This window comes from Pygocentrus nattereri, chromosome 4 (genome assembly GCF_015220715.1).
Source record: "Pygocentrus nattereri isolate fPygNat1 chromosome 4, fPygNat1.pri, whole genome shotgun sequence".
NCBI lineage: Eukaryota > Metazoa > Chordata > Actinopteri > Characiformes > Serrasalmidae > Pygocentrus > Pygocentrus nattereri.
Genome location: NC_051214.1, coordinates 20820156 through 20847893, shown reverse-complemented (window position 1 = coordinate 20847893; position 27738 = coordinate 20820156). Strand labels below are relative to the sequence as shown.

At 39.5% G+C, this 27738-nt stretch overlaps 1 protein-coding gene across 1 annotated transcript; it reads right to left on the bottom strand.

Moving 5' to 3' along the window:
* Positions 1–436: 436 nt before the first annotated feature.
* lmx1a (LIM homeobox transcription factor 1, alpha) lies at positions 437–27738 on the bottom strand. Its single transcript, XM_037537879.1, has 9 exons — positions 27682–27738; positions 27375–27418; positions 26720–26915; positions 9760–9977; positions 8380–8558; positions 6236–6313; positions 3562–3649; positions 938–1105; positions 437–822 (listed from the first exon to the last, which is right to left on the bottom strand). The coding sequence occupies exons 1-9, from the start codon at positions 27705–27707 to the stop codon at positions 686–688; spliced, it is 1134 nt and encodes a 377-aa protein (XP_037393776.1). The 5' UTR covers positions 27708–27738; the 3' UTR covers positions 437–685.

Here is a 27738-nt window from a genome sequence, read left to right as displayed (position 1 = left end):
ACACACATTTTCTAAGCCGCTTCTCCCTCAGGGTCGCGGGGGGTGCTGGAGCCTATCCCCGCGGTCATCGGGCGGAAGGCAGATACACCCTGGACAGGTCGCCAGTCCATCGCAGGGCAAAAAGCTTCAACAGTACAGTTTATTTGACCGTAACAATGTTTTTGATCTACCAGGTCTTTGTTGTAAGGAGACCCATTCTGCAAATCTTTTCATAATTTTTTTGGAACACCAGTTTTGGAATTTTTTAAAATGCACTTTTCTTGGACTTGCCCCTTCGTTATGCAAGTAGCTTATCTTATATCCGATTTCTTCAGAAATATCTCATGATAATATTGACTGAGAATAAAACAAATGAAGGGTGGTCTTTGACTTTTGCACAGTGCTGTTATTTACTACCTTGTGGATATGATTAATGCATATTTAGTTAGCTGTTTTTAGTTAAATCATAGGTCAATTGTATTATTTCTACATCAACTTTTCGTATTGGATCAGTCATTTATTTAATTGTGATTTCAGTCCATTCACTTGAACAGATTACAGACAGGACAAACATCAATAAATAGGACTTACTAAGAGTCGAGAGCAAATAACATTCCCACTGTTATGCATTAATCCCAGAGCGCTGGACCGAATATACAGACACATACACACACACACACACACATGCACACGCATCACCCTGCACTCAGGAGGCAAAGTAAGAGTCATGCATGGAATACAGCCGGTCAATCGGCGTCAGGAGGGATGTCTCCTCTGACGACATGCAATCTCCCAGGTGACACAGAGGGCTGTCGTCCACGTCATTGTAGAAGGCCTCGCAGCCTAAAGAGAGAGATACAAGGCTGAGACGCAAGAAAGGAAAGTGAACTGATCTTTGCTTACTGTGTGGTCAGACAGACATCTGTGGTTTTCAAGAGAAGTCTATTGCTTGTAGTACCATATGGGTTCATGTGGTCTCCGGGCATCTGAGGAGGGGTCAGGCCTTGGCGGAAAGGGTCCAGCTTAAAGCTGTGGGACTCCAGTGACACAGCCTGCTGTTGCTGGTGGGCTACAGACACATACAAGTCCATGCTCTTCAGTTCTACTGGCAGTCCACAAGAGGGTGCTGTGAGAGGGAGAAAAGAAAAACACACACCAGCTTAAACATACGCCGCCCGCACAAAGTGTGGGTTCATACTAACGTCCCAAAGTGCCCTTCATTTAACAAGCACAATTTCTTTGTTAGGTTGCAGTAGCTTAGATCTCATTTTTACCTAACTCTTTGCAAAACCTGCTAAACAAAGCAGCAAGTGTTCTGCAGTTGTATGCAAAAGGCGTCCCCGGTCAAAAGACGCAATGCTTTGTAGATTTAAAATAAGTGAACACATCCAAGGAAGAAACTTTTACAAATTTGAAAGAACGATTTCACACATTGAAATCATTGCACAAAAATAAAACATTAAATGGGTCATTCTACAGAAACGTCCACTTTTCTACCTGTCCATAGCAGGTCACTGGTGGTACACGTAATGAAGGTAACACCAGAGACATTTTAATGAAAAATGCATTGTACAAAACGGCTGCTACAGAGCATCAAACTACATGTTGTCAATCATGGTAAATCTTAAGTATGCAATTTAATCCTATTAATCCTATATATTATAATAGAATCATTTATTTAATTTGTATTCTATTATAATAGAATAAGGTCAGTCACACCAGTGACGTCAGCTGAAAGCTTCATATGAAATCATGAGCTAAATGAGAAAATCTCTGAGAACTAAAAGACACAGTGAACTGTCACGATTGGCCCCTCCCAGTCCTGTCCATGTGTTCGTGTTGTTTTGGTTTAGCCCGCATGTTCTTTGTTTTGTTTTTTTTAGTCCAGCCCCCTCATTTTGTGATTCCACCCCTGATTGTTTCCACCTGTGTTCCTGCCTGTTCCTCATGTATTTAAAGCCTGTGTTTTCCCCTGTCTGGTCACTGGTCTTTGTGCTGTTGTTTGTTCTGCTTGTTTGATTCTGGTTTCTGTCATGTCTGTCCCCTGATCATTCCGTGTTGGATCTATGACCCTGGACCGTCTTAACTATGACCCTGGATTTGCCCTTAATAAACGTCGCTTATCTCCGCATATGTGTCCGCCTCCTCGCTCCCCATTACACTCACCATATGCTTTTCTTCATATATCCTCAGAAAACAGGTCAAAGGAAGTCGAGTGATGTCATCGGTGTGACTTATTTCAAAATAAGAGATTTTTTTGTTACGCGGTTAGCCAGTGACATGACTCCTGGGGACATCTTTCATTACGTATTTTATAATATTTATTTGTTTTCTTTGTCATTTACTTCATATATTTCATAGTCATGTATAGATTTCTGCAGTTAAAATAGCAGAAACATGTTTTTTACTTCAAAATACAGCCTCAGCCTTTACACATGACTGTTAAAATAACTCAATGTTTTATTTTAGAATATAAAGAAATTGTAACCCTAAGTGTAAATGTTAGGGACACAAAAATGGGCGTTTCTGTAGAACAAATGATTAAAATATAAAATGAGCCGCAGCGTTTGCACAGGCCACATTTTATGTTTTATTTGTTTTATATGTTTAACTCAGCAAATAAACTACAATTCAACATCAAAATGTGCAGAATTGTCTTCATGGTAGTTGTAAAGGCATTTCTAACAGCTGGAGAATAATAAAGGAAAACACAACTTTATATCTCCAATGATGGTGATATTTTATTTCATAAAGCCTTAATATTTCTTGTATGTCCAAAGCCCACTCCCAACAATAAATCCTATTCTTAAAAGTGGTCTACACTGTGATTTGAAACCAAACCCTTCATATAAAGACAACTGTCAAATCATTGTTATTCTTATCAAGCAAGGCTCTTTGATGAACATGAACACTGAGTGATGTAAGTACACACTTGTAGAATATACCAAAAGTGTTTGTAAAGAGATGTTTTTTGCTAACAAACTTTTTTAATTTAATTGAAAAATCCAGTTGTGTGCAAAAGTTTGTGCACCCCTCGTCAAATTAGGTTTTCTTGATTTTCTAAGTCAACAAGCCAAGTTAGCATAGAGTTAAATTCAAACAAACAAAAAATTGTGCATTTGCTTATAAATGTGCCCTGTAGAGGTTGTGTTAACATGCATGTTTCCTCCCCAAAGACATTCAAACTTTTGTATATGACTCCAACATTAAAAATCAAACATTACTTACAAAATTTAAAAAGAGGGCAAACTTTCGACAGGCCGTGTATTTTAAATCTCCTTTTTGTCGGATCTGAGCGCTTTCTGATAACTGAAAAGACACAGTCTTTTGGTGTTTGGTGTAACAAAAAATCTCTTATTTTGAAATAAAAGTCACACTGATGACGTCACTCAATTTCCTTTGACCTGTTTTCTGAGGATCTATGAAGAATAGTACATGGTGAGTCCACTGTGCCTTTCAGTTCTCAGAAAGCTCTCAGATACGACTCAGAGTCAAAAAACACAAAGCATTTTTTGACTTAGTCGCATCTGAGCGCTGTAGGGTCTGAGAGTGGAGATGTATGTAGAGAGTGTGGCTTCGTACCAGTGGGAAGTGTTTGGGTGTCTCTCTGCTCCTGTGGAGACTGGCACTGCTGCTGCTGCTGCTGCTGTCGTCTGGCCAGTTTCTTCATCTACAGTTCAATCCAGAAAAAGATACTATACTTAGTGCTACTGTTCTGGTAGCTGCCAATAGACCAACACTCAGCTGATCAAATCTGGGATATTCAGATTTGCCAGTTCAGTGCACAAAAGGGTTTATATTCATATTAAAATTCATATTGTGACTCCTCAATGACCTCTTCATTCAGGGGATCCAGGGACATTCAGAGGTAAAACATAAGCATGTCTCAGAATGCACTGATGTGCTAAAAATATAACATAAACGAAAAACACAGACTTACTTTGCTCTGCTTTAAGCTTTAACTCAGCTGTAGCCACTTTTCTCACATCTCTGGCAGGAAACCTCCCCACAAAACTGGAATAGTTTCTTGTAAAACTCTCAACACTCGACTTTTTACGAAACTGAAGTCCTAATTTTCCCTTTGGACCTTCCACATGCAGAGGTAAAATGTATGTAGGATAAAGTTTCTCACGTTTAAAGCTGTTTTGTTACCCACAGTGTGATAGCAGTGATTTTCAAATATCATATTTATTTTTGTTATTAAGAAGTCCAGACCCAGAGTTCTTAATATGGGCAGTGAACAGCACATTCACTGTGACACAATCACTGTGGTTTACTGCTTGGAAAGTACTGTAGTGTTCACTGCTATTAAAAGAGACGCAGCTTTCACACAATTCATTGTGCTTTATTATCCAGCTGTAGTCGACCACAGCTACGTAGTATATGTCGCTGCTGTCAGAGCAAAATCTCATATCTCCGAAATGATAACTTTACAGGAGAAGCAAAAAACTTACTTTACTTTCAGTGTAAGTTAATGGAACCAGATCTTTTTCCATGTCAATTTTGGCCATTTCTTTTGGCTCATTCTTCATGAAAATTACACACAGTGTAAAGATCAGCAGGCATTTTAAAACTTTGTCAAAAACAGAAAAATGACAAAAATTGAGATATGAGGTTTTGTTCTGACGGCAGGGATAAGCAAAACTTTTATCTACCGGCTCATTTGCTACTCAGTTCAAATCCCTCTCTCTCAGCTTTCAGCCCTCAACTAACTCCAGGGCTGCATTTAACCCTGAAAAAAAACCCTGATTTAACCCTGATTGTGCACTGAACAATCTGCTGTGTTACACAAGTGCTGCAACTACGGCAATAAACATGTCTTTTAATGTCTTGAATTTTTGTGTACACTCAGCTGCAGCAGCTGCATTTATATACATATATACAAGAAACTCAGCTGGATTTCACATCCAGGACTACGAGCCTTCTTAGTTTTAAAACTGTTAAGCTACTGTATTTTTTATCTGGTGTTTTTCATCTGGTTCAGATGTCTTTTTGTCTAATGCCATTGTTCCTAAGGATGTTTTGTAGAATTCAGAAGAATTTAGGAGAACATTCAGCAAAAGAACAATATTTGAGCATTGCTCTGGGTAAGTACGTAAGTATCTACATGTTTGTTAGATAAGAATATAGAAAAGGGGTCGGCAACCCAAATGTTAAGATGATCCATTTTCCCCAAGTTTCAGCAAAAATCTAACCACTTTGGGAGCCACAAAATTTTATGTAAATTTTACTGAAATAACGTTGACATCATGATCTTAAATCTGTCTCAGTATGTGCTGATGTACTAGTATAGGCTAAAAATATAATATAAACGAAAACGCAGACTTACTTTGCTCAGTTTTAAGCTTTAGCTCAGCTATAGTCGCTTTTCTCACATCTCCAGCAGGAAACTTTTCTTGTTGAACAGTTTCTTGAAAAATGTTCGATTTACACAAAGCTGAAGTCGCTTCTCATTCACCAGCTTCTTGACCAAACTTTCCCGTTCCACCTTAAATGGTGCCTGAGGCACCAGAATGTAACTTCTGCCCAATTTAAGGTGGAACATGAGAATTTAAGTGAGAAGCTGGCGACTTCAGCCTTGCAACTTTTTAGTGTTTGTCAGTTTCTCATTGCAGATTAAACGTATCAGGAAACCAGGTGGAGTGATTATAAATACAAATGAATCCATTCATCTCCAATTTATTTCAGCTATTAGCTATTTCGTTAGCTGCTAGTTCAGCGAGATTGTTGTCTGTGTTGCTATGGTGACCAGCAGTCTGTGCACCAATCTTCAGGGTTTAACAGTGGATTAGCAGTTCTACATTAACTCACAGATCAGCAGAGCTTTATTTTACTGTAGAGGAGGATTATTTTATTTTTACCTACTAATCTAATTCTGCTGTGAAGCTGTAACAGGACAGTAAAAGGGCCGTGTGTTGCCAACCCTGATGTAGAGTCATTAGGAACATTTTTGGTTTCAGGTTGGAGGACATGCAGTGGAACACACACAGAGAGAGTGTGTAAGGAAATACAGCGCTAATCAAAGAGATCTACGAGCAGCATGTCATCAGTTTCCTACAAGAACTGATAACACTGTAGACTTCCTCATTGGCAAACTAGTCCAGAAAAAATTATTTAAATGTCCTTTTCAGGGCGTATACTGTGTGTGAGTGTGTGTGTGTGTGTGTGTGTGTGTGTGTGTGTGTGTGTGTGTGTGTGTGTGTGTGTGTGTGTGTGTGTGTGTGTGTATGCAGGTGTATGCAGGGCATCATGTTACCTTGGCTCTTTGGTTCTGGAACCAGACCTGAACAACTCGTACACTCAATCCCGTCTCTGCTGCCAAAGTCTCCCTTACCTTACAATGAGAGAGAGAGAGAGAAAGAGAGAGACTGACACCATGACCTTCATGGTCTGTGGGTCATGTAGGCTAACTGATGGACTGACCCTGGCTGGAGTATCAGATCAACAGAGATAAATGCACGGCTGTATTCGGAGCAGCTGAGCATAAATTTGAGGCACTGCTTCTGTTCTTCCAGCTTTCTTGCATCCTAAAGAAGAAAGATTTGGACACCAAACACATCTTGCACTTACAGTTTGCACATTCTCCATAGAAAAGTACTACCAATAGAACAGAACATTCTGTAGTAGCCACGCATGAGCCGAAGGTCACTGGGCTTTGGAGCAGTGGGACTGCACTCTCTGGTGTGATGGAGCTCCATCCAATACCTATTAGAATGAGTTGTGATGGGGTATGTGATCCAGAACTTATACCAACATCAGTAACTGACCTAACTAATGTTCTTATGACTGAATGCAATCAAATTCTTACAGCAATGTTCCAACATGTAGTGTAAAGCCTTCTCAGAAGACTTGAGATATACAGCAGGACAAACAATATAATTAATACCCTTAATTCAGAAGAAATCACGGATGGGTAGGTGACTACAAGCTTTTATGAGTATACAATTTTTTAAGCAAAGTACATATTTATATAATTGTACAATACAACTACATATGTCTACCATATCATGTCTTTCACACAAAACTCTTGTCACTTTTTGCTTTTTTAACTTTTTGCATAATTTGAAAAGTTCCAGTTAAAACTCCTGCCTTGTGTTCACAATGAAAGGACCAACAGAAATGGTCTATGGTGTGTGTGTGTGTGTGTGTGTGTGTGCAGGTGTACGAAGGGCACCATGATTTTATAAATATATAAAATATAAAAATAAGTCCAGTATTATATGTAGTTAGTTAAGTCCAGTATTATATGTAGTTAGTTAAGTCCAATATTATATGTAGTTAGTTAAGTCCAGTATTATATGTAGTTAGTTAAGTCCAGTATTATATGTAGTTAGTTAAGTCCAGTATTATATGTAGTTAGTTAAGTCCAGTATTATATGTAGTTAGTTAAGTTCAGTATTATATGTAGTTAGTTAAGTTCGGTATTATATGTAGTTAGTTAAGTCCAGTATTATATGTAGTTAGTTAAGTCCAGTATTATATGTAGTTAGTTAAGTCCAGTATTATATGTAGTTAGTTAAGTCCAGTATTATATGTAGTTAGTTAAGTTCAGTATTATATGTAGTTAGTTAAGTCCAATATTATAAGTAGTTAGTTAAGTTCAGTATTATATGTAGTTAGTTAAGTTCAGTATTATATGTAGTTAGTTAAGTTCAGTATTATATGTAGTTAGTTAAGTCCAGTATTATATGTAGTTAGTTAAGTTCAGTATTATATGTAGTTAGTTAAGTTCAGTATTATATGTAGTTAGTTAAGTCCAGTATTATATGTAGTTAGTTAAGTTCAGTATTATATGTAGTTAAAAAGCAGCTCCTGGTTTGATCAATCAGTGCTTCAGTAAATTGTGCTCATGATGTAATTGATGATATTAACAAGTCTCTGTGGCGGCTGTGAAGGTGTCAAGGAAAAATATGGACCCAAGAAATTCTTGTTACTTTTTATTTTTTTTATGTTTATTTGAATTATGAATATGACTTTATTCTAATGTATATTGTGATAAACTCACTGCTGAGATCAATTGGTTAAAAATATGCCTAAAACTTTCACCTTTCACACAGTAGTGTATGTGTATATATATATATATATATATATATATGTGTGTGTGTGTGTGTGTGTGTGTGTGTGTGTGTGTGTGTGTGTGTGTGTGTGTGTGTATATGTATAACATTTACTATAATCAGACAGTGCAGACACTGATCATGTCATACAGTTGCCATTTGTTGTTTTTCAGTTTTTGGCATAATTTGAAAATGTCTGTTGGCCTTTACATTGTCTGATGAATGGAATTCAAAAGAAATTTTTTTCAGGTTCCATTGACCCATTAAAAGTAAAGTAGGTTTTTCCTTCTCTGCAAAGTTACCGACAGCAGTGATTATACGTATAAATGCACATGAAGACATACTTTTCTGCAGGGCTTGGACGAGACCTCGAATGAAGCTTTGAAAGCTCGTCTCTGCTGCGTGGTGAGGATGGTGCGCGGCCTTTTGGGCCTCTTCAGCTCCCCGTCTCCCACTGCATTTCTCTCTCCTGCTGCCTTCAGGCTGCTTTCTTCATCATCATCATCCTCATCCTCACTTCTACCTACAAATGACATTAACAAATAAAAACAAGCTAGAAACATTATGTATAATACGTGAAAATTATGCAGATTTGGGAGGTCAGTGGATAAAATCCATGAAATAGTGAGAATTTGTCCCATTAAGCCATTATTGCATGGATTATGAGATACAGATGACAAAACAATTCAAGATATTTCTTTATAATTAATAAACACATGTTTTAAAAAAAGAAAGAAATCAAGAAAAAATGTAAAGATAACCTGTGAGAAGTTACAATTTCTTATTATGCATAGCTCCAGTTTAGATGCTATTAGATTAATACAAAATAATTGTTAAAATAAAAATAAAATAGTTACTGGACATCGCTAATGAAAACTGGAAACGGTCCTCTCCCTCCTTTCATGTTCAAGCAATTTAACATTCCAGCTCATGTGAACTGTGCACTCAGAGGATGAAAATATTGTTACCGAATTATTAAAAGTAATAAATACATTCTGATGAAGCTCACTGTCTCTACTCATACAGCTATAGCAAGAAGCACTGCTTTTTAAATGGAGGAAATCTTCCGGTTTACATGTAGAGATAAAAGGATTAGATAGAGACAGATGATGGAAAAAGGTCATGTAAAAATAATTATGACTATTGTGGTTCTTAAATCCATGCAATTGCAGCAAGTAGACATCAGGAAAAAATATGACCCTTTCATGGCCCCATCAGCAGATCTAGACTCTCGTTCCATGTGCTTATAACTGCATACAATCTCAGAAATAAAGGTACTAAACTGTCACTGGGGTGGGACTTTCAAGGGTCCATCTCAGCCCCTTTAGTCAGGGAACATAACTGAACACACTGAGCTGTACTGACTCCACACACCCCGCCTCGCCTCCAGGCTTTTATTCTACTGCTCTGTTTTAAAACATTCGGTTATGAAAAGGAACAAATACGAACTTTTCTCCTGGAAAAACTGATTTACGGTTTACAATCAGACCTTAAAACTACTGTTGGAGCTTTGAGGGAACATTTACATTGTCTGTACCTTGATGAATGAAAAACAACCTGTGCAGACCCTTCATTTCTTACTGTACAGTACATATTGGTCTCCTAAAGCATAATTCTTAATAGTTATTTAACAATAAGCCTCGTGGTTAATAACAGAATAATAAGCCTGGAGTTAAAAGGGTTAATGAGGTGAATGGAAAGAAGTGCGTGTGTTTGTCCTGTACCTGAGTCGGAGGTGGCGGGGCTGCTCAGTGAGTGCTGGTAGTCTCGGGTGCAGAGCAGTCTGTCTCCCACCAGCACACAGCGGTCTCCTTTCTGCAGCCTGCAGGAGCACACGGAGCAGCAGAAGCAGCGCAGGTGGAACACTGCAGAGCCAGCACGCATCACCAGCTCAGCCGGCGAGATGACCTCAGCGCAGGCCCTGCAGCGCACCAGGAACAGCCTACAGAGAGAGAGAGAGAGAGAGAGAGAGAGAGAGAGAGAGAGAGAGAAAGAAAGAGAGAATTAGTGGCAAGAGAGTCCAAAAGCTCTCCTGAGATAAATTTCCTGGTAAAATTTTCACTTTCTGGTCTTCCTCTTATCCTAAAAACAGCCAGTCAGTCGAGACATGTTGGGTGCTTTAAGTTTGCTTCTTTAGTTTTGCTCTGGAGCTAATGTAGCTAACAAATAACTGCATTTTTATAAGTAAAAGTATGTCAATCAGTTTCATATCACATAAGACCCATATCACATAAAATCCAAATTTCCTTCTTTTCTGAAATAAAAGACTTGGATGTATGCATTTTTACATTGCTAAAGTTCCAAAACATCACTGTTTCAGTGAAAAAACCTTGCGAAGAAGATCAGCATATTCATCAGTCTTATGTGACATCACTATATGACTGAGCTGCCATTATGATGACCAGGAGAATCAAAATATTTTCTCTGTGCTGTGCAGATATTTTGACCTTGCTTTGTGCACTGGGGCTCAGTCATGCTGGAACAGAAAGGTTTCTTCCCCAAACTGTTCCCACACAGTTTGAAGCCTACAACTGTCCAAAATGTCTTGTTCTACTGACACATCAAGATTTCCCTTCACTGGAACTAAGGGTTCTAGGCCAAGCCCTGAAAACAGCCACAGATCATTATCCCTCCTCTACCAAACTTTACAACTGGCAAAGTGCAGTCAGGCAGGTGATGTTCTCCTCACATTCACCAAACCCACAAAATACACTTCCACTGCTCTAATTTGTGTCTAAATAGTAAAAGAAACCTCTGGGCACCTGTGTGTTGAGTGATGTGTCCTCCCACTGAAACAGATCAGTGGTGGACAGTAACTAAGTAAATGTAATTGTTTTCTGTACTTAAGTATTTTTTCGTGTATCTGTACTGAAGTTTTTCCATTCTGTGCGACTTTTTACTTTCACTCCACTACATTTCAAAGTTTAATATCTGACTTTTTCCTCCACTACATTTTGAGAAATCTGTCATTCCTTTTGGTTTCTGTGTGTATAAAAACGTAACATGTCAAACAGCATAAAATTTTGGGAAAGTCTGTTCAACATAAATGATGAACTAACCTAACTTTGTGTAAATAGAGCACAATATAGAAATATGTCCACATATGCAGTCATGACAGACGTGTGGGGGTCGACTTCTACTTTTACTGGAGTAATATTTTACCTTGGGTGTCTCTACTTTAAATCAAGTACATGGTTTGTGTACTTTGTCCAACCCTGAAGTAGATGAATATATGCCTGTACAGCCTGCAGCAATTCAGCTCTACTAATGCTGAAGTTATAAGCAGTATTTCAGCTCGACTTCTGCTTGAATAAGTCACAATACAGGGCAGCTAGTCAGAACAGGGCTCTGTTATGTGCACCAGTCTCAGTAATAAATACAGCTTAATTATAACACAAAAAAAAGTTGGATGTAATTTTTTTTTTTTTTGGCGCACAAACTTTAAAAGAACCTTTATTTAGACAGTATATCGTTGCCATGTTAATTGGTGGTTCTATTCCATTATTTGTTAGCTTAATTGGCCTCATAGCTTCAGTCAAAAAATGTAAATGTGATTCTTCACGCAATATTATTGATGTGGGAGTCCAGAAATCACCACTCCCTCTTTTTGACACATTTCTTTACCCATTGCAGAAATTCCAGAGATACTGTTGAGTTGCTCTTTTTCGGGAGTCAGACGAGAATGTCATTCTCCCCTCGAAACCTGTCTGCCCCTTCTCTAAAAGACCCCCAGACACACCCCCAGGAGGGGCAGGAGCGGCCCATCTTAGCGCCTAGCAACCGCAGCCGGGGCCTGAGCAGGGCGTCCCGGGAAGTGCAGAAGAAAAGCGCTCCGCAGGCCGTGGCTCCAGCCCGAGCAGCGGCAACCAGGCCTCCTGGCGAGAGAGGCTGGTCCAGGGAATGATCTTAACTGGACTTAACCAAAGCCCAGACAATAGCAGAGCTGGCCTCGAGCCGTGCCTGCATTGTGCCGCCCTGGCAGCCGCCACATTTTCTGTTTGTCAGACCGGGGGCTGAGATTTCCACGCCCGGCGGGTGTGCGGGGGGTGTGTGCGTGTTGGGTTTGAGTTTAGGATGAAGGTGATGGGGGAGGGGGGGAGAGGGGTTTGCTCCCTCCAGAGGTGGAACAGCTCTAAAATCAGTGAGACGAGCTCAGGGCAGTTTTGGAGAGAGGAATTTATGATGTTTTAATTTCAGTTCTAGACTGTTTGGTGGGAAATCATCGTGTTCATATTTCACCAAGTAATTGTTATCAGTTCCAAAGCAAACTGTCACTGTCGAAGAAATCTATTAACATAATTTTATATTTGAGTATGCCAGCTGGCCCTTACCTCACTGGGAAATTTTGTGGTGAACGAACCAATAGAAATGCTTCAAACGTACGTGGAATAAACTCTTTTTAATGACTTCCATTAAAAGTTAAATGTGTTTTTTCCTTCGTAGGTAAATTTCCAATTTAGTTCCAGTTTGCAGTGACAAAATGTTTTATTTTAAAATAATAATTCACTGAAAAATCCTTTACTCCCTTTTTTCTTGCCCTAAATGTAGTCAGTCAGCTAAGATTGGGGGCTGAAGTGCTTCTCTAGTCTTATGCTTGAGCCACGAGACTAATATACCAGAAGGATTTTGGGTTACACAGACTTCCATTACTTATTAGCTGCATTAGCCTTGTAGGTTCAGAAGCAAACTTCAGACAGAAAGCCTGTCTTAACTGATCGATCATATTTGAGATAAGGGGAAAAACTTTAAGTGAAACTTTCTTTTAATGCGCAAGTCTTTCATATCACTTTGCTGTTTTTTCTCTAAAGAAATTAAATTTATATGATCAAATGGGAGCATAATAATATACAACATCAATACAATTACTGCTTAAACAAGTACAGTGAAATACACAACTACACTGATGTATTTTATTCAGAGAAAATGATGTACACATTTAAATCCAGTACATTTGATGTACTTTAGGGTCACTGTGTTTATTGTAGTTTTAATTATGTAGCCTAAGAAGCCAGCAGAATAACTAATGGTGCACTTTACGCAGTGGTGGATGAAGCACACAAACCATGTGCTTGAGTTAAAGTAGTAAAATATTACTCCAGTAAAAGTAGAAGTTCCTCCCTTTAGACCTCCACTTGAGTAAAAGTACTGAAGTATTTATCTTCAAATGTACTTAAGTATAAAGTAAAAGTACTAAAAGAGTAATTATGGCTCTGATGTCCTGTTATCATTTTATAACAAGACTCGCTTCATGAACTCATTTTAGGTGAAAATCCTCCAGTGTCTCTCTTTGTAAACCAGTCTTTTAATAGAACGTCATTAATTAGTGACGCTGACGTCTATTAAAATGATCATAAGCACAAAACACTGAAGGTAAACAGTTTCCATCAGGGAGAACCGAGTGGCTCTGAAATCACTTTTTACACACAAGCAAAGTTTCAGTTTCAGATTTATTTACAACTTAGTTCCAAGTTTAAGTTTAATAAAAACTGGCTTTAAACTCAGGATCACAAATGAGTTTCCTTTACTATGTTGATCTGTAGGCCTCTGTTCATAAACATAAACCAGCCCAAACTAATTTACTATAAAATGAAATGGTGTTTGTATAAATTCAGAAAAAAGCTGCGTCAGTCTCGACTGCATATGTGGACATATTTCTATATTGTGCTCTATTTACACAAAGTTAGGTTAGTTCATCATTTATGTTGAACAGACTCTCCCAAAATTTTACGCTGCTGCGCTGACGTTGAACCGTGTGCTGCACTGGGTCGGTATGACCAACAGGTCAAAACAAGCTCTAAACAAAGTGACCGCTGTGCCCTGATTGGTGCTCTTGCTTTGTGCTTCTTTCGTTTTGACATGTTACGTTTTTATACACACAGAAACCAAAAGGAACGACAGATTTCTCAAAATGTAGTGGAGGAAAAAGTCAGATATTAGACTTTGAAATGTAGTGGAGTGAAAGTAAAAAGTCGCCCAGAATGGAAAAACTTCAGTACAGATACACGAAGAAATACTTAAGTACAGAAACTAATTACATTCACTTAGTTACTTAGTTAGTCCAACACTGGCTTTACATAACCAGGTGAATTTACACACACACACACACACACACACACACTGAAATTCCTCTACTGATGAGCATGAACTGAAACATCTCAGAGCCTTGAATTGTTGAGACCTATTAGTGTTGCTGTGGGGTCGCCAGGGAAACTAAGCAAGGTTTTTGTAGAGTTCAGAGGGAGAGAGAATGGACCCTAAACAAAGTTTTTACAGAGTGTCTGCCGAGTGCTGTCCATTCTGCAGCGCGTATCCGAGCCAGTGTTGCTGACCAGAAGCTTTTATTCGCATAGATTCTTTTCTAACAGTATCACTCAATCTGTACATTGTCACACCAATATCATCACTGCTACACAGTCTGGAGTCTGATGATTAATATTTCAGTGCATCCGTGAAGATTACTGGAAAGAGAGAGCTGCTCCATGAGTAAAGTGAGTAAGTTCACGGTGAGTTTAGAGGGAAACCATTAGTGACCTGAACATTACCGGGAATAAACATCAGCTACAGCTCAGCCTTAAAGCAAAGGCCAAATCCAATTTGGATCATTTTCCACATCATCTTAACTGCAGTCGATAAGCCAAAGCATGTTTAGTAATAGAAACAGTGGTTTTGCTTCTTTAGTTTTGTGCTGGAAGAACAAGGCTAATCCAATAAATTATTTATGGCAGGTATTAAATACTAAACTGCTTAAATCATCATATGCCTCAAACAGCGAGATGTTTTGGCTTGTATGTCTAAAAACAGTTTACATGTCCAAAAATACTTAAACATGATGTGTAAACCAAATGGAAATGCTTGTTTATTTATAAAAAGCACAACAAATAGGCAGAATTCCACTGCTAGTATGAAATTCAGGGGTTAGCGTTTGGGACATCCTCCCAATAGAAAGGTTTTTAGGTAGGTTATTACCCACTCCAGTAATGCATTAGGTTTAATTAAATCATAACAATTATTTTTGATTATTATTTATAGGTTTAATTAAATCATAACATAATTATTTCAAAATATGAATGTAGGTGTGAGCAAACGTATCACTTTTGCCTTTTTTCAGTTTTTGACCTAATTTGAAAGTACCTGTTGCCCTTTACATTAAATTATTACCATTAAATTTAGTGATGAATGGACCAAAAGAAACGTCCCAAAAGAAGTCTGGTTCCACTGACCTACATTAAAAGTAATGTTTTTTTCCCTTCTACTGTAAAGTTACCATTATGTAGATTTTTTTAGAGGTTTTGTTCCGTTTTGTATGTATACACACACACACACACACACACACACAAATGACCCTGGTTCCATTGACTTACATTGAAGGTGATGTATGTTTTTTCCCTTTTCACTGTAAAGTTACCATTTTTTTGAAGAGGTCTTATTCCAACAAGTATGTCTGGTAGATAAAAGCAGGCCATTTGACCTCTGGTCAGCATTTTAGAGCGTAAAGCTTTGTGCAGTAAACATTTCTTGGCTGATGGACTACATTTGTAGGAAAGAAAGAGTAAAACTGAGTAAAGAGTAAAACTGAGTAAAGAGTAAAACTGAGTAAATGTGATCTCCCACTCTCATTCCTAGAATTACAGGATGCTCAAAACGATCTACACACCTGTTTTAACTTGTCAAGTCGGCTGCATTAAAGTGCATCCACCGCTGACATTCTATTGTGCACGAACAGTGGGGTCCAAAAGTCTGAGACCACATAAAAATCTGGAGTTTTTTTCACTCAAACCTGAAAATAAACATAAAAATTTAGATTGTAAAAGAATTTTAAACAGTGAAAGAAAAAAATGAAGAAGAATTATGATTTTGCACTGTTTGTAGGTGAAAGTAAATAGATTTGTGACACTGACCATGTCAAGGCTGACCCTGTTTTGTACAAAACGTCATTTTTGGAGCACATCTTTTTACAAGCATTATATTATGATCTATTGAAATCCAAGGCAGAAGCTGAGATAGTGCTGAGCGAAATACACACAAACTCATCATTTATAAGGTACTTTCTATTGGGAGGTGTCTGGCCCAGACCTCTAAATGAAACTTTTTTTTTTTATTTGCTTTTTTATTACTTTTCATGTTTAAAGTGAAGGTGAAATATGTGGATTTATCATAGGTTTAATACAATAAAAAAAAACAGTTTTATAAAAATAAATGCACTACTGCGCATACTACTGAGTTTTAGTCGTTACATGTTAGTGTTTTGATTGTTTTGTTAGACAAAATGGAACAATCAATTAATTATTTATTTGAATAAAATAAATATAATTAAAGTATGAGGTCACTTAAAGCAAAAAAATTCAGTCTAAAACCCCTTAAGTCAAAAGTGAAATGTCTTTTCAATTCTGGTTTTGAACCAATTTGGTAGAATTATCCATATATTAATTACTACGAATTCTGAAATTCATGTCAATATTTCAAAGACCACTCAAACTGTTCTGCTGATAATATCATTTGTAATGTTTGTCTGTATATAGAAGCATTTTCACTAGTGGTCTCAGGCTTTTGGACGCTACTGTATTGAAGAGCTTTGCGTATTAATTGGGACGCACTGGAGCAGCTTCACCTCAGCCTAAGGTCACCATGCTCACTCCCCAGCGTCAGCTCGAGGAGTACAACACCCCCCCCCCCCCCCCCCAAAGTATTGGGCTGTGGAGCAGTGGAACTGGGTTCTCTGGAGTGACGGAGCTCCATCCAGTACCTTTGGGATGAGTTGGAGTGGAGTTTGTGATCCAGAACTGACCTTCCAGCATCAGTAACTGACCTCATTAATGATCTTCTGGCTGAATGTTCAAATCCTGTTCCAACATCCAGGCTTAATCCCATTTCACCCCATCGCCCTACCACTGAACACTTAGCCCCCTGTTTTGCACGTTCACGTCTAGGGGTAGGATGTCTCGATTCTTGTTGAGATAGAGGGGTGGGGTGAAGTGTTGGGGCTACATGACCCTTCAAACAGAGGTTTTTCAGAGACTCCAAACAGAGAGATATGAGAAAGAAAAGAAAAACCAGCAAGATGGAGCACAAGAGACCAAAGAAACCCACAAATGTGAGAATTTTCTCAATTAAAAATTACAATAATCATTGTTTTATATTTTATCTTTTAATGTAGCTTCAGTGTATTTTGGTCGTTTTTCTTCATAATAAGCATAAAAATCACTACTAGCATGCTAGTGTCTCAGTAGCTAGCTGGTTAACTTTCCCGTTCCACCTTAAATAGTCCAGCAGTTCTGATGTCTGAAGCACCAGGATGTAACTGCTGCACCATTTAAGGTGGAATGGGAAAATTTGAACAGGAATCTGGTGAATATCTAGCTTCAAATCACTGAAGAATTGAATGAAAGCATATGATGCCCTAAATGTAACTAAAGCCCAGCAGTAAAGAGCTGAACTTTGCCCTCCTCTGCTGTCACTGCAGATGGGCAGGGTCGCCTACAGAGCAGCGCTAGTAGCTGTTAATGAAGCAGTGTTTTATTTTTTTATTTGAGGGTCCCACTTTGTAGGGCTAGGTTTAACCACTACCCCTTGTAACTCTAAGGCTTAAGGTGACACTTGAAAAACAAGGGGTAGGGGTAAAAAGAAGGGATTGGGCCCTGGTGTAAAGGCTTCCCAGATTAGCAAGGGCTATAACTACAGAAAAGCTGGGCAAACTCCTTGGTAATACCTTTGATTTCAGAAGAAAAGTCGAATAAACAGATGTTTACGAAGATTTAGACATATATGAGCTTGTAAAAGCACGAGCATCCTCCTGAGTGCTGTCAGTGCTGTACAACAGTGCAGGAACATCTATCAGAACTGAAAGTCAACAGTTCGCTTGAGAGAAGAACTCAAGAACCTCCAAGGATTTAATGGCTCTACCGTATGTGCCTCATTAAAGATGCATAAACTATAAACACTGAGTGGATGTTTAGAAGCCCTGCCTTGGTGGCAGAGCATGATTCCACAGTGTGTAATATAGTGTTTAAAGGGAGCCAGGAATCTGTTTAATCACTTAGAGGTTTCACATGTTGGATACCATTAGCTTATGAACCTCATGCTGCTGAGACCTGCTCGGACCTCTATTTGGTACCAAACACCAGAGAGTATAGCTGGAGTGCAGGTTATCACAGTGCAGTACCAACTGTACCTCTCAGGGAGCCGTTTCACTCCATATACACTAAAATGCCTTAAAAACTATGACACTCTTTCCTCTCTGTGTGAAATGTTGTGACCATAGATATACATACTGAGATGCCATGTTGTCTGTTGTTCTCTATCTGAGGTGGTGCATCTGAGCGTCCACCATGTTGGAGAGGTCAAGATCCGCTTGTGAACAGATTCACTTGTGTTGAGAGACGAAGAGTCTCAGGATCAATTTTAATAACAGATCATGCTAATTAGCCATCTGGACCAGCAGGAAAGTATTCAGTCTGAACCTGACGTTAAAAACCGAGTTTAGCGCGAGAAACACAAACAGCAAATCCATCAATGCGTGAATCACTTCTAATCATAATACACATAAATATAAAATAAACCCCTAATAACACAGTAAGAAGGACAAAGCTAAAGTTGGCTTCCTGTTTGCCAGCTTCTTGTTTGAATTTTCCCGTTCAACCTTAAATGGAGCCGCTGTCACTTTCTGGTGCCTGAAGCTGCACCATTTAAGGTGGAATGGGAAAATTCCTGAAGCTGGCAAATAAGAATCTGACTTCAGCTTCGTGTAAGAATGTGCTAACATTAATCTATTATGAATATCTACACAGATTAAGGAATGCTATAACTTACCACTACAAAGCATTAACCATCATTGTAAATAAATAACTACTACATAAAGTTAAGACCCCCTTAATTGACCATTAAATGAATTAAGCTTAATATAAAAACCAGAGGAAAAACAATCACATCAACAGGTTCTCTGAGCTTCAACAACCACATGATCATATCTACACATAAACACCACACAAACAATACGCATCACACAGACATGAGAGTGGATCACTGCGTTCCCTCCATTATATAATCCTATCCCATTTTCTGAGAGCAGTATTCCTGAAATAGTGGAATTAGGGACAGTATCTTTCATAAACTGCCGCTCTGTGATGGTACTGAATGGAGTCAAGCAGCGATTTTGACCTCTCCAACATGGCGGTGATGTTGACGTGCCTGACTGGACCCAACGCAGCATCTATGTATGTATATCTATGGTTATGACTCTGTGTTGAGCTGCTAGTGAGCAATGATGGGCGAAAGGGGAGGAGTGGGAACCCCCTGCTGTGGAAACAGTTCACTCCTCTCCACAAAGACCAAAATTGTGTAGAGCAGCCAGAATAGCCTTTAAACACACACACACACACACACACACACACACACACACACACACACACACACACTTACAGTTTCCAGTACCACTTTAGAATAAGACTACCATTACAAAGCGCTTATGAATGATTAAGAAATTAAGTCAGAAATGGTTATTAAATAGATCATACACACCTTAAAAGCATGAATAAAGGAGGCATCAGGTTTAGGGGGTGCTTCACTTTAGCTAGGACAGGGACTCCGGTCAAAATAGATGACATACTCCAAATACCAAGATATTTTTTGGCACAAAACCTGTCAGAAAGCAGATAAAGAGGAATTTCCACCGCTAACATGATAATGACAAGCCCTCATCCAGGTCAACCAAGGAATGGTATGTTTCAAAAATGAAGATGTCCTAGAGTAGCCTAGATCTCCCAGAACCCAACTACAATCCCTTAGAAAGCCTGTGAAATGACCTAAATCAGGACAGGAGATCACCTGGAGATTTGAGGTAGCTTAAGCTTCATTTGCAATGAAGAGTGGAATGAAATTGCCAGGCGTACAGATTTACATGCCAGCATAAAAAAGGTGTTTCAACGAAGTATAAGTTGTGGGGTGTGCACATTTAGAGTATTGTAAGTTTTGTATGTTTGTATGTTGTATGTATTATTTTTCCAAATATCTATCGATTTGCTTCTCTCTTGAATTTTGTCGCAAGGTCACATTAAAGAGAGAAAATCGTCCGACATTAGTTTGATTTCTGTCTTTACATCACAAAAAAACGGGACACTGTAAACCCGCTAATTCATTTTTATTTAATGCCAATGGCCCCAACTTCCTTGACGAGCACATATCATTATGCATGCTATTGTTGTTGTATTCCAGGCCATCATCCTCTCGCTACCTTACCCAGCACATATTGCATTACTGTTACATGGGACACACAGTAACATCTCCTTAGAGCTCACTCAATCAAACAGCGCTAGCTGCACTGAAAGAGCAGACCGCTGACCCACTTACAGTGACTCTGCTCCCCAGTCTGGTCAGCTGCCTGATAGGTCGGCCAGCCAGAAGCCCTGGTGGATACAGGCCATGGTTAAGTGGCGGGATAGTGCCAGGCGCTGGGTATGTGGCTAATTGGTCAGGTCATATAAACTCACGGTTGGATGAGCAGCACCCCTGAGAAGAACAGAGACACCACCAGACACAAGCCTATCCAGATGCCTCAGCACAAGGTTCGGGCTGAGAGCCCACCCCACCACACGCACATACACTCCCCCTCCTCGAGGCTCTTCAGTACCCTGAGCATATGGTCCACTCCCTGTTTCTCCTAAAGACCTCTATCAACTTCACAGCCTGCTGCAGTCCACTTATTAAGGGCACAGTGGTCATTTTTCCATCATTATCACTTCAGCGGATGGGATGTGTGTGTGTGTGTGTGTGTGTGTGTGTGTGTGTGTGTGTGTGTGTGTGTGTGTGTGTGTGCGTGTGTGTGTGTGTGATAGATGAAAAAAGACAGCTTGGTCATCACAAGCTCTTGACCAGAGATTTACATTTTGGCAAGCGTCCAAAACCTTTCAGAGTCAATCTTCAGTGCTGAACATAAACAGCAAACACTTGCAATTTCAAATGAAATAGACCGTGAAGTAAATCCACAGATTTTCCCAAACATCTGCATAATTAATTGGTTAAGATGTAAACAAAGTCATTCAGAGTGGTGCGAGGTGTTGTTCACACTGGTGTTGATTGGAACCAGATGTCCGAAGCATTTAATGCCTCTCAGAGCTGCCTCAAAGAAAGTTATCACCATAAAGAGTTATAAATACATGACCTGATGCCTGAAATGCTGTTTTCAAATATGTTTTGATATAGGTTTTGGCCTAAAATCTACTTTTTAATATGAATTAATGACAGACAGGTACATGCAAGGTGTTTAAAGGAAAGGTAGTACTGAAAGAAAACATGTTTTTCAGACTTACCACTATTTCACTATTACCTACATTACATAAATAACTCAGAAGACTGAGAATAAAACGGCTGCATTCGCTCTGTAGACGTCGCAACCCCTGATTCCTACCATTACCACTTTAAAGCAATCAATGGTAAGAGGCTTTCAGACCATGTTGTACGACTTTATGTATTAACGCCACCCACACAGACTCAAAAAGAGGGTCACATTTAATGTTTAGGTCTCAAATGCAAAATCAACATTATACTAATAAAGATATGAGGACAAGAGTTTAAGTAGATAATTCACTTCCATTCTTGGAAGGATCACTTAGTTCACTGAGATACTCTTTCAACGCAATGCAATCATCAGATTCATTTGCTCGGGAAGCAGGTCTGAAGCACAACCCATGATACAAAATGTTCTTCCATTTGTTGCATGCAATTCCACAATTCCACCAGAGAGGTCTCCAAATTCCCAAAACATACATAGTGTAGCTTTAAGCAAAGAGTATACCAATCCAACATTCTCTCACAAACTATGCTTGCTATATGTGGTATATATGCCTATATACATTAGGTTTTCTTCTGACAACAGCGATATATATATATATATATATGACTATATAACATGACTGCGCACCAGTGCACATAGCAAGGTCCATAAAGACATGGATGAGTGAGTTAGCTACAAAGGGTGGGCCGACATCATATTAAACCCTATGGATTAAGAATGGGCTGTCACTCAAGTTCATATGCGTGTGAAGGCAGACGAGCGAATACTTTTGGAAACATAGTGTATGTTGAGGTTTTAAGCTCTTTATACTGGGGCAGTAAGAAGCTGACTGTGAACACTAGAATGTTGGTGTTAGTTGTGGCGTTTTTGGTCAGTTTCACTTTGGGCTTTAAGAAGTTTAATAAAGTCATTAAATGATACTATTTGGATTTGTACTGGTTCCTTCTGGGACATCTTATCTTCTATACTGGCTCAAGCTCTTGCGTTTGGAGGTGAGAATGTGTGTATGAGTGTGTGAGAGAGAGCGTGCGGATGTGTTTTTGGGGGGTCAGTAGGGGGTCGGCACACCGTGACGACACGGCCATATGCTGTCCCCAGCTTGCAGTTGCCACACCGATGGGTCCTGCTAATTTAACACATCTTGACAATGTGTCAGTAGTGCCATCCTAGCCTGGCTGTGTATGTACGTGTGTGTGTGTGTGTGTGTGTGTGTGTGTGTGTGTGTGTGTGTGTGTGTGTGTGTGTGTGTGTGTGTGTGAAAGCCTCCGCACATTCCTCGGCCCACCGCGACCCTTCCTCCTGCAGTCACCTTGTCTTCCAGGAATTCAATGCCAAGTCCCCCAAACCCATCCACCCCCCAGTCTTCCAACCACACACACAAAAAGGATGTGCAAACTCTATTCACTCAGTACTCGTGCACAACACAATCGTGAGTCTTACTGGAAGAAAAGCTATAAGGATCTCAAACTAATGGAAGTAAAAACAAAGTAAACTACCCAATGCTTTTCTCTGTAAAATTCAAGCCCACGATTGGCTAGAACTAACATGTCCAAAAGAGAGTCGACCACACGGACAAATCATAGGTGAAATGGAACAAAGCTGCAATGAGAGCTCTTTCTAGAAGCGTTTCTCTAACGTAAGGAACAGAGTCTGACACGGTGCACATTAAATCCTTGTAAGCACATTACAGTGACAATTCCAGAGGTATGTGATTTCTGTGGAAGCCTGTTTCTGTCATAAAATATATATAGAGAACTTCATTAAGTCATAATAATAATAATTACGGACTATCTCATAACGACAAAATGTTCTCATATTTATAAGAAAGTCATAATTATGAGATAGTAAGTCATAACTATGGCATAGCCATTATAATGAGATACTAAGTCAGAATTATGAGATGCTATGTTGTTATTATGAAACTGTAAGTCTTGCTTATGGAAAATTTTCTCAACTTGCTCAATATTGCTGCACACACACACACACACACACACACACACATCGCTGCTGTCGTACGAAAAACTTGCATCACCAAATTGGTAATTTTACAGGAGAAGGAAAAAATCTACTTTACTTTAAACATAAGTCAATGAAACCAGAATTTTTTTCCAAATAATTTTAGTTCACTTCTTTTATTGAAAATAAATTATTTTTTCTTTCATGCAATTTATGTACATATGTAAAGCGCAACAGGTATTTTCAAAGTATGTCAAAAACAAGAATGGAGATTTTCTTTCGCTTTAAATTTCATGAGGAAAGGACCAAAAGAGGTGGTCCAAAATTAGAGGAGAAAATGTCTGGTTGTAAAGACTTACATTAAATTTCTACTTTTCCAGTAAAGGTATAATTTTGTATATATATATATATATATATATATATATATATATATACATATACACACACATATACACACATACACACAACAGTCTTTGCAACCAGAGATTTTCTCCTGTAATTTTGGACCACCTCTTTTGGTCCTTTCCTCATGAAATTTAGAGCAAAAGAAAATCTCCATTCTTGTTTTTGACATACTTTGAAAATACCTGTTGCGCTTTACATATGTAAGTAAAGTTCATAATGAATGAACTAAAAGAAATGAGCTAAAATTATTTAGAAAAAATTGTGGTTCCATTGACTTACATTAAAAGTAAAGTTTTCTTTTGTAAATATTACTAATAATAGTACTATTTTGGAGATACGAGGTCTTCTTCCAACAACAGTGGTTGTATGTGTGTGTGTGTGTGTGTGTGTGTGTGTGTGTGTGTGTGTGTGTGTGTGTGTGTGTGTGTGTATGGTTCCAAAACCTGCGAGGCTCTGATATCAGCGGGCTGCTGTGACTGAAACCCCTTCACTGAAAAGAAAAGGTTTTTAAATGTTTTAAATATAAAAATAAAAAAAAAATGTATAAAAATAAAATGAAGCCCTGCGGTTTCTGCAGCCAAATGGAGTTTCAGCCTCTCTTTAATTCTCTGTTTATATTATTGTAATTTCTACTCATAATATGAATTACATAATATCGTGTTATATTCCCTTATATTATCACTAAATGGTTGTGTTACGTTTTACTTCGTGGGATCGGTCACATTAAGCTTCATTCATTAAAATGAAGGAATAAAAAGCCGGAATAAAAAGTCAGTTGTTGATGATTTCATTAAAATAACGCCTTGTTTGGTAAATATTACACTAATACCACTAAAGGGAGCCTTGTGAAAAACATAATAATTGGACCAATGAAATTGCCACAATTAATACATGAGAAAGCTACAGATAGTGAAGAGAGAATCCAGACTAGCAGATTATCCGATCAAAATAAAACCCCCAGTAAGAAACGTCTTAATGTACAGACTGAGTGATCACAGTTCAGAAAGGAGGCCCAGAGATGAGCGAACATGTGATCAATGCAGTTCAAGACGAACAGAAACAGAGCAAGACCTTCTCTCCTGTAACAGATAGAAAGCTCAGAGAAGATTATATCAGCTCAGTTCAAGCTTCTATCCCATCATTTAAGGAGGAAGTGACTCAATCTGAAGATCTGTTATGCGTGTGTTTAGGAGAGACTCCAGAATGTGTTGAACTATCAGCTAAACATGTTTACAGCTGCCACAAACTCAGAGAACAGAGACCAGAGAACAGAGACCGGAGAACAGAGAACAGAGATCAGAGACCAGAGAACAGAGACCAGAGAACAGAGAACAGAGTCCGGAGAACAGAGACCAGAGAACAGAGACCAGAGAACAGAGACTGGAGAACAGAGAACAGAGACCAGAGAACAGAGACCAGAGAACAGAGACTGGAGAACAGAGAACAGAGAACAGAGAACAGAGACCAGAGAACAGAGACCAAAGAACAGAGACCAGAGAACAGAGACCGGAGAACAGAGACCAGAGAACAGAGACCGGAGAACAGAGACCAGAGAACAGAGACTGGAGAACAGAGAACAGAGACCAGAGAACAGAGACCAGAGAACAGAGACCAGAGAGCAGAGACCAGAGACCGGAGAACAGAGAATAGAGACCGGAGAACAGAGAACAGAGTGGCACAGCACCATAAACTCCTCCCATGGAAATGGAGCATTTACTTGATGTGTGTGTTGTATTTTACAGTGTGTGTGTAGTATGTATATGTGTGTATGTGTGTATATATATGGATATTTTATTATTATTTAACTCTTTCTTTTATACAATATTTCCTTCTTTAACATTATCTTCATATTCTACTAAGACATTTTAATTGCTTCGGCAACAATTGTTCACTACAGTTCATGACAATAAAGTTATTTGAACTGAATATAATTTAATTGAATTGAGTGAGAGTGAGTGTGTGAGAGTGTGAGTGAGAGAGAGTGAGTGAAAGTGAGAGTGTGTGAGTGAGTGTGAGAGAGAGTGAGAGAGTGAGTGAGTGTGTGAGAGTGAGTGAGTGTGAGAGAGTAAGAGTGAGTGAGTGAGTGAGTGAGTGAGTGAGTGAGTGAGTGTGAGAGAGTAAGAGTGAGTGAGTGAGTGAGTGTGAGAGAGAGTGAGAGAGTGAGTGAGAGTGAGTGAATGAGAGTGAGTGAGTGAGTGAGTGAATGAGAGTGAGTGAGTGTGAGAGAGTGAGTGAGTGTGAGAGAGTGTGTGTGAGAGAGTGTGTGAGTGAGAGTGAGCGTGAGTGAGTGAGTGAGTGAGTGTGAGAGAGTATGTGTGAGAGAGAGTGTGTGTGAGAGAGAGTGAGAGTGAGTGAGAGTGTGTGAGAGAGTGTGTGTGAGAGAGTGTGAGTGAGTGAGTGAGTGAGTGAGTGTGAGAGACTGTGTGTGAGAGAGAGTGTGAGAGTGAGAGTGAATGAGAGAGAGTGAGTGGGTGAGTGAGTGTGAGAGAGTGTGTGTGAGAGAGTGTGTGAGAGTGAGCGTGAGTGAGTGAGTGTGAGAGAGTGTGAGTGTGTGTGAGAGAGTGTGTGAGTGAGAGTGAGCATGAGTGAGTGAGTGTGAGAGAGTATGTGTGAGAGAGAGTGTGTGTGAGAGAGAGTGAGAGTGAGTGAGAGTGTGTGAGAGTAAGTGAGTGAGTGAGTGTGAGAGAGTGTGTGTGAGAGAGTGTGTGAGAGTGAGAGTGAGTGAGTGAGTGAGTGTGAGAGTGAGAGTGAATGAGAGAGAGTGAGTGGGTGAGTGAGTGTGAGAGAGTGTGTGTGAGAGTGAGTGAGTGAGTGAGTGAGTGAGTGAGTGAGTGAGTGAGTGAGTATGTGTGAGAGAGAGTGTGAGAGTGAGAGTGAGTGAGTGAGTGAGTGAGTGAGTGAGTGAGTGAGTGAGTGTGAGAGAGAGTGTGAGAGTGAGAGTGAATGAGAGAGTGAGTGAGTGAGTGAGTGAGTGAGTGAGTGAGTGAGTGAGTGAGTGAGTGAGTGAGTGATAGAGTGAGAGTGAGAGAGTGTCCTACCTCTGGTAGTCTGTCCTGCAGTAGAGTTTGTTGTCTCTGCTGAAGCAGCTCTTCTCCAGCAGCTCTCCGCACTCACAGCAGCGCGCGCACCGCTCATGCCACACGCCGCAGTGCACGCGCAGCAGGAAGCGCTCCCGTATGGGTCGCGCGCAGCCCGCGCACACGCATACAGCCTGAAGAGACGGGTCCACACACACTGTAACCACACACACACGCGCGCGCACACACACAGTACAAACTCAGTGCTCCGCTGTTCAGAACTCTGATCGCTGCTTTCAGTACTCTATAAATGGAGCTGCAGGTAAAGGGGTGAAACTGCTGCTCTACAACTTCACTGATTTAAACTGACCAGTGTTAAAAGCTGTAAAAGTAAAAGAGTCGAGATTGAAATCAGCTGCAGGAAACTCTATACGGGCTGTGTAGGATATAGAATGAAGTCAGAATCAGTTTGATTTGGAAAAATTTAATCTACTGAGAACTATAAATACAAGAATACATTAAATCATTTACGATTTAATAACATCATAGTGTTAAATATAGATGATCAATAACAATAACAACATCATCAACAACAACAACAACAACAATAATAATAATAGGAAGAAGAAGAAAGAGAAGAATGATTGAATAAATGAACGAATTGAGTCGTATTTACCAGGTAAAGGTGCTAAGCTGCCCTCCCCCATGATGTTCAGAGCTCTGTAAGGAAATAAACCTGCGGTCAGTCTTTTCTCTCGGACCCGCTCAGCACTGATTCACTGATCGACTCTGAGCCTCTCGGCGCTCCGTCCGACTCAGTCTGAGCTCACAGGAGCCGCGAGAAGCGAACAGGCAGAAAATCAGACTTTTACCGAGTCGCAGCAACGCCAGTAAAACTGAAGCTACACTTTCACAGGAAATCAGATCAGACTGGCCGAGAAACAGCTGATCAGACTGGCCGAGAAACTGAGCTGAACACTCACCGAGCAGAGACCCGCGCACAGAGCATCCACACACACACACACACACACACACACACA